This window comes from Coturnix japonica, chromosome 5 (assembly GCF_054131305.1).
Source record: "Coturnix japonica strain WE chromosome 5, WE-NBRP24, whole genome shotgun sequence".
Lineage (NCBI taxonomy): Eukaryota > Metazoa > Chordata > Aves > Galliformes > Phasianidae > Coturnix > Coturnix japonica.
In genome coordinates, this window is record NC_140667.1 from 36,619,910 (window position 1) to 36,633,236 (window position 13,327).

The 13,327-nt window shown below is 39.3% G+C and overlaps 1 protein-coding gene across 1 annotated transcript in view; it reads left to right on the top strand.

The window, feature by feature from the left end:
• The window catches only part of LIN52 (lin-52 DREAM MuvB core complex component), a 34,114-nt gene extending 22,336 nt beyond the window's left edge, over positions 1–11,778 (top strand). Inside the window, exon 6 of the mRNA XM_015865202.2 lies at positions 9,003–11,778. Within this exon, the coding sequence (XP_015720688.1) occupies positions 9,003–9,058 (56 nt within the window). The 3' untranslated portion in view covers positions 9,059–11,778. The remainder of the gene's footprint in view (positions 1–9,002) is intronic.
• The last annotated feature ends 1,549 nt before the right edge of the window (positions 11,779–13,327 follow it).

Sequence of the window (13,327 nt, forward strand, 5' to 3'; positions counted from 1 at the left end):
AGAGCAATACATCTACATGGAAAAATGTCTCGGTAAGGAATCTGGAATGTAGAAGACAAATTTAGTTTTATTTCTAAAGTAAAGACATATCTCTAAACAAATAAATGCAGAATATCCTGGTGTAAGCTTCTTTTCTCCAGATACATCTTATGAAGATTGTTAACAGATGTTAAACTGAAAAGTTCAGATTTGTTTCGGTGCTCAGTTATCTGGATGACATGCTGACAGTCTTCTTTCCTCCTTTGGTGAAGTGAAAGAAGCTGTATTGATCTTGAAATGGGACTGTGGGCTTCTCTGTAAGGTATTCCGAGTTGTGTTCTGAGTGGATTTATTTGTCCTGACTTGCATAACCGTACAGCGTGTATCTCAACATTATTAGCCAAAAGGAGTATAGGGACTTACATAATCATTACACGATTATTTTTCAGTAACTGTTCTGTAAATATGTAATTCTCTCTCTACTCCTAATAACTCTTAATCCCTTTGTTTCTATTGGCTCTGGGCTCAGATTTTTCCATGGCCTGCATGCCCTGGTTACTGATAAGACTTGGAAAAATAGTGACTTTTAAGATTCACCTGCTTTGCTCCCAGCCATTAAGTACCAGATACCTTTGTAGGCAAGGGAGGCTGCATCTTGATGCTTTGTTTTATAGGAATTTAGACATTGCTTCTGCCTGCTTGCCTTCTGAGAAGTAGTCATTTACCTTTAAAAACATCTCATACCTAACTGCATATTCAGTGCAGACCTCTCTACCTCATTTCTTCATTTGTTTTATTCTCAAGAGTTATTGAGTAAACAGATTTGATCTAATTTCTTCATGTTCCTAGATAATGAAGATTCCTGCTTCAGATAGTGTGGTGAGAATGCCTGATGATTTAGGCTTTCTTGGTCCTCTGCAAGTGTGGGAAAGGCATGAAGAGGTTATTTTCCTTTTTGATACAAGCAGGTAGAAGACTTTAGGTTAGCATGCTTTTTGTTAGGACATGCCCTTTTTCTATCCCAGTGTTTGCTTCCAACATCTATAGGACTTGATAGTCGAAACTTTCCCAAGCTGCATCTGTTCAAGTAATAGCTTAAACTAAAAAAGTCTCTTTCAGGCACATTTGACAGTATCATCAACTTTTATGTACAATTAGCTTTCAAGTTACCTTCTAGTACTAAAGGCAGTATGAATTTATTCCTTTAATCCTTACAAAATACTTGAACATCATTTTTTCAGTGTGTAATTAGCTTCATGAGTCAGTGCCTGGTCTTAGGTCTTGACACTTTTGGCATGTGAATTTTTTGTGCATGTGTATTTGACTTTGGCTTTATTCCAGAGTAAATATTTTAAGCTGCTAGTTGTGTGGGGGTTTTGTGTCTTCAATCTGTGACTAGGGGGCAGACATAACCAGCGTGGAGAGAAGTGAACTGTATAAACCACAATTAGAACTGCCGTGCACAGGTGTCTGAAGATCTTATACAATTGCCAAGCTATTTGTTTCTCAAAAGAGAGGGGCTCTGGGAGTGTATCTTGGAGAATAAAGGAAACAGAAGGCCTTCCTTTTGGATGTTACATATTTTATTTTAGTTTTGAATTTAGCTTAAACTCTTCCGGATTTGGTGCATGTGATATCTGTACAGAACTGGCATAATGAATAGTTGAAGGCGACCTACACTGCTTTCTGATAGGAATCAGCATTTAGGAGTAAGAGTTTAGGTCTTGTGATTTAAAAATTAGAATGCCAGCCGTCAAAGTAAGATGTCTTGCAATGTTATTAAAGGACAGGGGTTATGGGTGAATTCTGTCACAGATGCTTGAGCCTCCTTTGGGGAAGGGAGGCATCTTAAATGTCTATGTTAGTCATATGTAGGGTATTATTGCAATGAAAAAACAGTGAACAAAACCAGCTCACAGTACAAAACGCTTAATGCATCTAGAGCCACGATGCTTGCTGTGTGTTTTGCAATTTAATGCACAATAATTTTTTTTTAGCTCTGTATTTCTGTATGCTCCACTGTGTCAGATCTGTATTCTTAGGATGTGAGGTTCCATTAAAAAATAAATAATAATCGCAGCCCCCTCTCCCCCCACGTACTCTCATTTTCTATAATATGGTAATGATATCACCATAGCAGTAATTACGGGTCATCTTCATTTCTTTCATCTCTGCTGGTTCTGATGGCTTCATTCCTTTGACGGAGAAGATTTGGCTCTGGGTGCTGTGATTATTTTGTTAAGCATTATTCGAATAGACAGGAGTGAGAGAAATTAATCAATCCAAATGCAATTAGCATCATGTTTAACCCAGTGATGGACGTCTCAAGGTGAAACAGCCAGGGGAGTTTCAGACATTATTATTCAATCCAGTGGCTCTTATCTAAATTATAATCAAGAGAGGTTTTTATTGGCTTCGCAGTGGGAAGATGTAACTCTTTCCCTGCTTTGGGGGTCAGAGGGATCAGGTCTTTGGCCTCACAGGATATTGGCTGCATCCAGTTCCCGCAAGTGGGAGGTGCTGTAGGAGTGTTGTTTAACATGTGGGTTCCTTGGGACAAAATATCTGCACATCTCGATGTTTGTGACCTGCAATGTAAGTTAAGTAGCTCTTTGGACATCAGCAGGGATGTCGCTGCCCCTTGCTTCAAATATTTTCATTGACTGGCTTTGCCCATCTGTTTGTAAGTGAACACTGTTTTTTGGCATTCATGGCCCTGTGTACATCATTGTTTGCAGCTGAGTACAAACAGAATGGTGCTGCTCTGCAAGGTGGGGATATCTGACTAAGGAAACAAGGCAATTACTTTGTAGAGAAGGATTTTTTGGGGGAGGGGGAAGTGAACAGGTATAATTTCATTACTTACTGGTACCAACAATAGCATATTTGAGGAAATCTCAATCTGCATGCAATAATTTATCACCCAGGAGGATAATTCTGAAGGAGCTCAGCAATCTCTCACCAAGTGTAGGATAAAAGACTGCTGCTGTGAGTGGAAAGAAATGAGATGGAAAGAGGTCTCATTGGGATTTTGTGGTTTGAGGAAGGGTTGGGTGTTTGACTCCAGTTCTTAAGGCTCTAGCCCAGCCACGTCTAATCCATGGGCTGTGTGTGGCCTGGCCCAACCTCAGATAGGCACCCACTGCTCACAGCAACCACCTGCCAGCCCCTTGAAACTTCACTAAGAAATTGCAGCTGCTGCCGTCAAACCAGGCTGATGTATTGATTTCGCAAAAGCAAAGGCAAGTGTCCCACTAGGTTTTGTTGCTCACTTTTTTTTTTTTTTTGTCTTCTATTAAAGATATTTCATATTAGAATGTTTTGTTACTTACATAGTATTGATATTGCATATTTTATGGAGGCTGCTCCAAAAGTAATGCCTTCTGTCTTGTTATGTTGGCTCATGATGTCGGAAATAGATGGTGGTGGTACAGTGGTGGAGGTTGAGCCCTTCCACTAATATCCTCTTATATTTTTGTTGCTGTGCAACAGATGTCAGCAGAGTGGCAGCCTGACAGAATGGCATCTGATGTGGGAGTGTGTATGAACAGAGGTTATAAGCATTGCTGGTGTAGCTGCAACTGTCTGAGGTAGCTGTTCCACCTTTGTGAAATGAAGATTCACTGATACATGTTTGTTAAAGGCCTACAGTCACCAAATAGTATTTCATTTGACTATCGCAGTAAGGAAGTATGACATTAGCAAAATAATTGGAGCAGGCATGCAGGTGGTGGTTGGCTTCTGGAGGTCTGGTTTTCCTGTATACGTATGCATCAAACCTGGGAGTCAGAAATGACTTGGAGATGGAGGTCTGTATGGCTCGCTTTCTCTGACAGAAGTTCAGGTTATGTTGGTTGGCTAATAATATTCTCTTAGTCTTGGCCGATATAGACCTCTATATTCTAAGAGCTGTTTAATACTAATGTCAGTCTTAACTTGTTTTTTGCTGGTTTTTAGAATGCCTTTTTGCCTTCACCTTGGTGACTGACTTTATTTCCCTTCCAAATGCAATAAAGGTTGAAAGCAGCCAAGAGATCTGGCTTTGCTGTTGGCTCTCTCAGGTCCCAGAAGAATCCCACGTTAACTCCTGGGCAGAATCCTTCTATGTGCCTTTTTGTCTATCCTGCCAACTAGGAAAAATAATTGTCCTCTTATCCTAACATTGTGTTAAAGGACAAAAGAAGTAATTGCTGCAGTTTTATACCCTTGTGACAGAAAAGTAAACCTAGAGTTGTGTTCCGCTGTCCTCCTGCACTTTGTGTTCTTTTCCCTGATCTGGTAATTTACACTGATAGCTCTTCACAAATAAACCCTCTTAGTTTTGTTGTCTCTGTAGTGTTAAGACACAGTGGTTTGAAAATGCATGACTGGTACTTTAGAGGAATCCATGTTGAAAATCAAGTCCCTTAACTATCGTTAAGTACAACTGTATGGAACTGAATGGGGGGAGTATTTTAACTGAAAAGCTAACAAATTATGTCTGTGCCCCAAATAACATTTTGGTAGTCAAGGATGCAGCATTCAAAATATGATACTACAGGGCTTTAAAGATGTTCACATGACATTAATTGTATGTCCAGTTTTTTAGTAGCAAGGCACTGAGATGTCAACATGGTTACATTTTTCAGGTTGGAGGAGAAGCCCAGTTAACATTGCTCGAGTGACAGAGAAGTGTATCTTTGATGAGGGCTGACTTCATTTTAAAGTATCTGTGATCACAGGTTTTGTGATAAGCCCAGAAGCAGTAAGCAGTGGAAAGTAAGATTATAATGATAAATGTATCATAAATATAGTTTGTCTCACATCTTGTGCTTAGACTTTGTCACCAAGTCTGCACTTTTGTATTTAAGTATATGCTGTGTTAAGTACATGTGTATGCATGTACGTTGCTTAGGGATTCTTCTGGATGAAAGTTTCTTATATAAGTCACTATTTTTGTTGCTGACTTTATAGCAGTAAATCCTTCCATTATTTCCTGGCTCTCCAAACCTTATGACATGGTTTGTCCTGTGTTGTCATATGTATGAGAAGGCTTTTTATGGGGAGCAATCAGACTGAGCCCCAATCTCCAGTGCACTGGGTTTTTTTTTCATGTTAAATTGTCACGAAGGAATATATAGAACAGCAGTTTTCATTTTCATTGGAGGAAAAAAAAAATGTTGAGTCCTTGTCATTTGATTAAAAGTTACTTAACCTTTAAATTGCTACAGATGTAAAGATAACTCTGAGTTTCCAATATAATCGCCTCCAAGTTAAAATCAGGAAAATCTTTGTGTAATGAAACCCATATGTCATAGTGAAAGGATGCAAAGCACTGGCAGAGTGGGCTGCTCTCGCAGGAGATCTGCACCCAATCTTGTTAACCAAGACTGCTTTTGGTAATCCCTCATCTCTTCACTTGTACGAAATCAATCTGTACTACTGAATCTTTTCAACCAGCAACCACAAAATTTACTGCAAAGAAGCAGCTTGGGGGCAGTTGTAGTAGAAAAGGAGCCCCAGGCAACAAGGCTAAATGCGGGATTGAAGGATTGAAGTTCTAAAGAGGAGATTATATTAAACCTTATTCTGTTCCCCTATCAAGTACCAATCTCTCCTTCTCCTTTCAGCCTCAGACTTTACTGTCCAATACCTGTTCCTGAGATCTGCTTCTCCCCAGCAGCAAACAAAACCCATAGGACACAGACAGTGTTCTCTATTAATCGTAACAGCCTGAAACCAGTTTTACAATAGTTATCTTTCTGAGAGTCAATCCAAGCACTCAACTTCCATTCTATCCAGTGCTGATAAGATCTTAGCTTTTTTTTTTTTCTGTGGTCTTCAGTGCCCTCTTCTTCCTCCCTACTATGAGATTAATTTGTATCCAAGCTATTGCGATCATATCCATTGTTGATTTTTCTATAGTAGTAGATGCACTGCTAAGGCAAGGCTGTAAATTGTCACTTGACATGGAGATTCATGATTCTGCTTCACGCTGTACAGCCTCTGTAGTGGCTGTCTGCTGGTGCAATGAAACCTTTGCTCAAGCCCTTTTTCCACTATGAGTATGTAGTATAAGCAATGATTTTTAAGATAAATCCCTGAGGTTTTCACTACAGGTCTGTCCAACCTTGTAATTAAAAAGTCCACCTCTATCTGCCATACAACACGCTTCTATCGGTCCCTTGGGCGGTTGCTTAAGATGGGTTTTGCTGTCTCAGGCTGTGTTTGTGTTTAGAATGTGGGTGATGGTTTCTTCCTTCACAAGCTCTTTCTTTTTCCAGCAAGTTCCAAAAGGCCCAGTTGGAAATGATATTCCTGTTTCTAAGAATTCATTCATCAGAAGCAGTGCTGAGCAGTGGAGTCAGTTTAATATTTGAGGCTGTTCTGTGCAAAACCCAAGCTGAAGACATACTCCAGTGCAGATATGAGAGGAACAAAGGGGAAGGAATAGCCAAGACATTTGAACACAGCACCGTGTAATATGTATTTGGCCTGTGTTTACGAGGAATACATTGAACTGTGATCCCTGGGCAGACAAGAGAAGCAGCTGAAGCAGGGAAAACAAGATTGTCAGTGTTTGTGGAAACTTGCCCTTAGTTTGGCTGGGATTTGTTTGTGGTATGAGGATGATATTTCCTGGCCGTTTGCATACATATACAAAGATGTAAGGTCCTTTCTTTCTGTTTGGCATCATATCTTTAAAAATAAAGCCCTGTTGCAAGGCTGAGTATGTGAGGAGAAGAGGAATACAGAATAGCAGAAGGCTGTCTCCTGCTCCTAATGGGATTTTGTAGCAGCATGTGCGAGTTTGTTTCAGAAGTCAGAAATGAACAGATGTTGGTATAAATTACCTCTGTGTCTGATGTCTTGCAAATTAAAAGCGCGGTTGGCATCACTAAACAATTTCACCAGGTTGGGGGGGGGAAGCGGGCGGTGATTATTGTAGCAGGTCGGTAAGAATCTTTAAGCTGCGGCAGAACAGGATAGCAAGGATAAAGGAATGAAGAATAAAATGAGAGGTCTGTGAATTAATCAGAAATGTTAACATCTCAGATGACAAGTGAACAGGAGGGCACGTGCTCTGGAGCAACCCCCAACCCACAGTAATTTTGCTCAGCGCACAGAAGGAGTCTATGCTCTCTGCCTGATTTATAGGGTGCAGCCTCTTTGGGGGAACAGAATTGTCATGTATTTGTATATCTCTTATATGGGTCTTGCACTCAGGAAAACTTTCTGCTCCATCAGCAGTAGTTTAGCTTTGTGCTTTCTCTGTAGGATGTGTTTTGAAACCATGCTCTGTTGATGTTACAAAGCAGGGAGATGTCTTAGAACTGTTGGTGGAAACCTATTCCTACCTGACATGTTCAGAAACTTGCATTTTTATTTAATCACTTTCCTTGTGCTAGACAACTTAGTTTCTGACAAAATAACAGTCTGTTTTCTGCCCTTCTCTGTGCCTTCTACCAATTTGTCTCTTCAGTAGCACTGAAAGACCTAGGCCATCTTGCAGATGGGGAAGTAAAGATACAAAGGAATAAATGACATTTGTGGTAGCTCATGCTGGATCAGAAGCAGAGTTGGTAGTGGATCCCAGATGACAAAACTCACAGCTGATGGTGTGAACCAAGTGGATAACAGTGAGCTGCAGTAACTGTGAGGGGCATGTTCCACTTGTGACAGTGGGCTTTGTAGCCTACGAATGTCAAAGTGTGCCTGGTAGTTTGTAACAGTACTGTTATGTGTCTGCACCTTGTGCTATAACTTGAGTTTCTAAGTTAGAAATGGTGTCTTGAAGCCTATTCTTTATTACATCCTAACCTTTATAATAAATAAAATAAAATATAAAAATACCTTTACCTGATGGTGAGTATTCAAGTATTTTAAGCTGAACACTTATAGTTCAGTTCTATTCAAACAGAAAATGAGTAATATTGAGTAAAAAGTTAACATCAGCAACACACCTCTTGGGTTTTTTTATGCTAATTGTCATTGCTGTTTGTTGTTCCCTTCAGTGGAGAGGTCAGGAATTGAATGGAGAAAACAGGAAATTAATTCCCCTCTCTGCCTTTCGGAGTCTCTCTAGGTTAGGTGTGGGGAGATGTGCAGTCTCTCATCAATCCTGTGAATAAAAACATCCATGTTTTGATGGCTGTCAGTCCAGCACAAAGCTCACACCTTTATGTAAAAGAAATGATGGGAAGCACCAGTGGGGAAATTGTTTCTCTCCAGCACTCTGGTCACTAATTTTGTTGTCTTTAATGCATTGCATTGTGTTGTGAGACAAAGATGGTATGTGGGCTGCTTTTCTGGTTTCTGAGCTTATGTGTTCACAAGTAAGAAATGTCTCATGCAGGAAAGTGGCTTTGTAAACCCCGTGTAATACAGCTACCAGAGATTGATGGTGCCGACAGAGAGGTATAAACCTTGCCTTGCTGTAACATCGAAGGAATGACAATGCAGAGAGAGCGAGAAGACCAAAGCTCTATAAACTTTACTTTATTACACCATCCATAGGTGAACTCTGTTGAGGGAATATAAACCCCGTTATATTACTGCATCCAGGGACTGACACTACTGGGAGAGAATGCTGTCTGATTTCTGTTGGAGATCATAGCATTCAGGGGCCAATAATCCTGAAATGGAGAGAGTTCCATAATCTCTGATGGGATTATAACATCCAGGAACAATTGATTTGAGACAGAGCGATGGAGATGTGGATTATACCGTTTGGAGGTGGATGGTACGGAAAAGTGGAATCTGCGAGAGAATAAATAAAATAGGAATAGAAAGTTGAGATTCTATGTAACAAGGAAGCCTTTGGGAGTTATTGCTGAGTTTAGAAAGTTTCAGGCCTTGCCTGCATTTCTACATTGTCAGGAGATTGGGCTGTAATGCAGATTTATTTACCTTTCACTTATTCTTAGTAGAAGCATCAATTAAATGAATTTCTTGCCCTCTGGTTAAATATTGTAAAATACACAACTCTGGGTTTCTTGGATTTCTTTCAGTATTAATCTCTTTTTCCTCCCTTGTGGTTTCAGCTAGAGAAATGACTCGAGGGAAGTTCCTGAACATCTTAGAGAAACCCAAGAAATAACTGCAGCATCTGAAGCTGGGACAATAAAGTATCCTGACTGGATCGTGTTATGTACCATGGATCCAGATGAACCCCAAAACTTCTAAGAAGTACAGAGCTCTTGCTGTAGACCCTCAGAAGCAAGCACCTCTTTTACTTCCACAGCCTTTCTCTTTGCAGGAGAGACATACTGCATACAGACAGAGGTTACAAGGACTGTGATTAAGTGCATTGGAATTCAGACTTCATCCTGCCTTAAGATACCCAAATGGAAGGATATGACCCTGACATGCAACAATGAAGTCACCTGATAAGAGTTTTTTTTTAATAACCTATTCCAAGTGTACCCTCACAGTGACCTAACTGGATTGTTCTCGAGTGGCAGCACCAGTGTAAAGTACACAGCAGCTCTTCACGTGACTGGCCAGCACGTATCCTGTTGCACTGACCCTCTGTGTCTCTCGTACATGCATTGGTTTCCTACATGCAAGTTCTGTGTTGAATGACTGGGCAACAGTTGGGGGTGCGGACTGTGACAGATAGCATTGGTTCTGCGGGATCATTTGCTTTTAGTGTAGAAATTGAGTGCAGTCTGCATTAGATTCCAGTTGCTCTCTGCCTTCAGTAGAAACAGTAGAAGGTATAAGGTTGAAAGGCAGTAATATTTTCAGTACTCCAGAAATGGGCAGGCTCATGAGCCCCATTGTGAGGATACTCTGCTTAAATGAAGTCTTCACACTTCTGAAAGTAGCATTTATTGGTATTTTCATTACTTGGAAAACTGGAGTCTCAAGATTAGGTTCACCTACAAAAATAAAATTCTGAAGGGAGAATTTGTGAGGCCCATTCTCTTAGCACACAGTTTTGGACTTTGCTCGTTTTACAGTTGAATGTATTTTCTTTCTTTTAATGCAATTCTGCATGTTCAGCCCTAAGAAGTTAAGGAGCATGTTTGGATTTTGTTTACAAGAACTTATTTTTCATCCTGTTTCTCTAAAAAATAATATTTTAAGTGTTAGTAACTATGATCTTTCTAGGGTAAAACATAGTGTTAAAACAGTGGATAAAGAATAGGGCTTGTTTGTTTGTTTGTTTTTTCCATTTAGAAATGTTACTTTTAGCATCCATGCTTTTTAAAGTCTGTCATTTCCCAGGCTGATAATCACATGTGAGAGGAGAAACATCTTGGAAATAGTACTTGTGCCTCATCATTAACAGATAGTCCTTAGAGCATTGCAAAATGTCTGTCTTTGCAGAAAGAGAAGCTGTTTTCAGTTACATCTGTGATAAAGGAAATTTTTAATCAAATAGACTCTTCTGAATGTTTTGTTAAGGTGACTGGGGCCTTTTAGTTTGCAGTCTGTGGTTGTGGTTGTTACCAGTGAAAACCAGGCTTGTTTTGGACAGCTCCAGTTAACTACATTTAAGCAGCTAAATCCCAGATCCCAGGAAGGCCACTTGCAAATACTGAATATTTAGGTATTTCAGGAATGTGGTTTTAAACTTAATGGATTTACTTCCCTACTTTGGTTCATGTAGGATCGTGTTTAACAGGACCTCCATCCCTTGCGAACATGAGGGGTAAGACATCTGTGTGAGAAGAGAAGCTAAGAATGGTGGACAAAAGTTGCTGGTACCAACCAATGCTAATGTAGCTCTAAAAATTAGACATTTAAAATGCAATTATAAGTTTGTATACTATGTATAGTATGTCTACATGCAACTTAATGGGATACTTGCTCTGTAGGACTAATACAAGTTCGTACATTTTATGCAGGTTTGTCGATCCAACACATTAAGAAATTGAAATCTGAAAGAAAGGAGGACTGTAGGAGAAGATAACAAAACCTGGCATGGATGTTTATGTTTATTTTCTAGTATGTCCAGTAAGAAATTTCAAGCTTTTAGTATTTTTTAGTGACATATGTGTTTTAAAGACAAAAAATCCTTTACCACACAGTACTTATTGTCTGTAGGGCAGCAAATAATATGTGCCTTAGAACTGGTATTTATCGGCTTTGTACTTTGTCATCTGTAGAGATCAGTCAGTGCTGTATATTTTTATTGGTAATATGTATCTCTGTTTTGTATGATAACTGGAGAATTGTGGTGCCTGTTATTGCTCTGTGATCTGGTACAAACAAATGCAGAGCTCAAAGAGTTGCCTGAATTTCCAGAGGATCCCTCTGGGATGCAAAAGCTGTTGGCTTAGTCACCTGAGCAGTGCTCTTCCTTTGGCTCTTCTTTACTGTTAAGTTGATAAGACACATCACCACTTCAGTTTTCAACCTGTTACTACTTCATTCCCATCCGTAAGTAAATAGTTGGTTATATCCAAGTGGTACTGGAGATTTTCATGCCCTCTTGAACCACCACTTTTTTTCCATCTTCAGTGATGTCCTTCCCAACATCTGTATGATAAAATCTGGGTGAGTTTATATTGCTGGTAAATTTCTATATTTTAAAACAACAGCAAATTTTGATAAACAATGTGAATGAAGAGTATAATAAGAACTAAATTCAGTAATACTATTTGAGCTTGTGCAGCGCTTAGTGAAGTATTTTCATGCATTGGTATGTTCGATGTTACTGTCAGGTTCTTGGAAATGAAACCTATGGTTTTAGTTCCTTTTAAAAGCTGTTGTACTAAATGTGTGGTTGTACAGGCTGTTAACTTCATTTTTAGAGTATCCAATGCTTTACTGTTTAATCCAGCTGACAATAAATTCTTGTTCGATTAATTGTTATAATTGTACAAGTCTAGTTGTACTATAAATGGAAGAGGGTAATATTCCATTAAGCTCAATGCTTTGCCATTTCAAAACTTTTGAACAATCCTACAACCTGCAGTTTCTCAGTTTTTCTCAGCAGCTCATGTAGAAATAACAGGTAAGTAAAACTGACTAATCCAACTCGGGCAATATTTAAACCATATTCTTTCATTTTATCGTTGTGTTACGTAAAGATGTAATGTGTTGTTACAAGGCAAATTGCAAACTTGTCTTACCTGTAATCATCTTCTAGTTTTAAATGGTCATAGATGCATAGGAAGGAATATACGCAAGAGGCTTGCACACAGATTTTGCTTTAGGTTTACCTATCCAGCAGTCAATGTTTTTGATAATGCTTTGAAACTAGTATGAATTTGTAGACATCCATGATCAAAAGAAAAGAACAACTTGCAGATTATGAATACAGAGAATCCATTGACCATGTCTACTCTGTTAGTAAGTCAGCAGTCACTCAGAATACCAAAGATATAATCTTAATTGAGGCATCCACGTATTCTGACATTTTCTTGCAGTTCCTCAGGATGAATCCCAGGCACCAAGGGCACTCCAAAAGGAAAAATGCGTTGCATCTCAGAGCGAGCTGTCTGTGCATGGTAGGCAAATTGTATTATGTGTCAGTGATCCCTGCTCTTTTGTTTTATATGCTCATTTCATAACCCTAACCCTGTACTGACACCTTTTAACAAGTGTCATCTCATTACCCACTGGATTGTTGACAAAGATAGTGACAATCACAGGCCCTGTAAGTGTCTGTGGGACAAGTTGCCAACCTCCCCGTTTTATATTCGTTTCCTATTTTATAATCTCTCATTGATTTACAGGAAAATGTAGGCTATTATTTCATGACAGCTTAGTTTCTTCAAGAGCTGGAAGAAGGCTTTAGTAAAACTCAGAATTGTATCACAAAATCATCTTTATGTGCTTGTTAACATCTTGTATGATACACAATAGTTATGTGGAAAAGTATCTTCCACTAAATCTGTTCAGTTTTCCCAGTTATGTGATGTATTCTTACAATTGTTCTTTAGACATCCCCCAGTTTCTGCCAGCTTACACAGTCTGATGCTAAAAGCTGGTGGTCTGTAGGTCGAGCAAGAACTCTTTGTAAGGATTGCTGCTGGTTTTGTCACCTGCCATTCCTCTGACAGTTCATTTAAGGTAGAGGCTATGTATCACATGTATTATTTCTTCAGGTTTTTTATATCCAGAACTCTACAGTGGTCACCTGCTGGCTTCATACTGACTCTTCTACCATCTCACGGTGTTGAAAGCGAGGAATTCTCATACTTTTTAAAGTGTTTTAAATTGGTGTTGCAGGAGATGTGTATTAGCCTCCCTTGTACACTTTCAAGGGTAGCTGCACACTGAAAAGTGTAGATACAAGCAGCAAAACAATGACCTCTGTCTGTTAATGTAATATTCTTGTCAAGGAGAAAAAAAATATACCTTGATGAAGCATGAGCCTTGATATTTTTAAAAGGCAAGAAAGAGAAAAGCA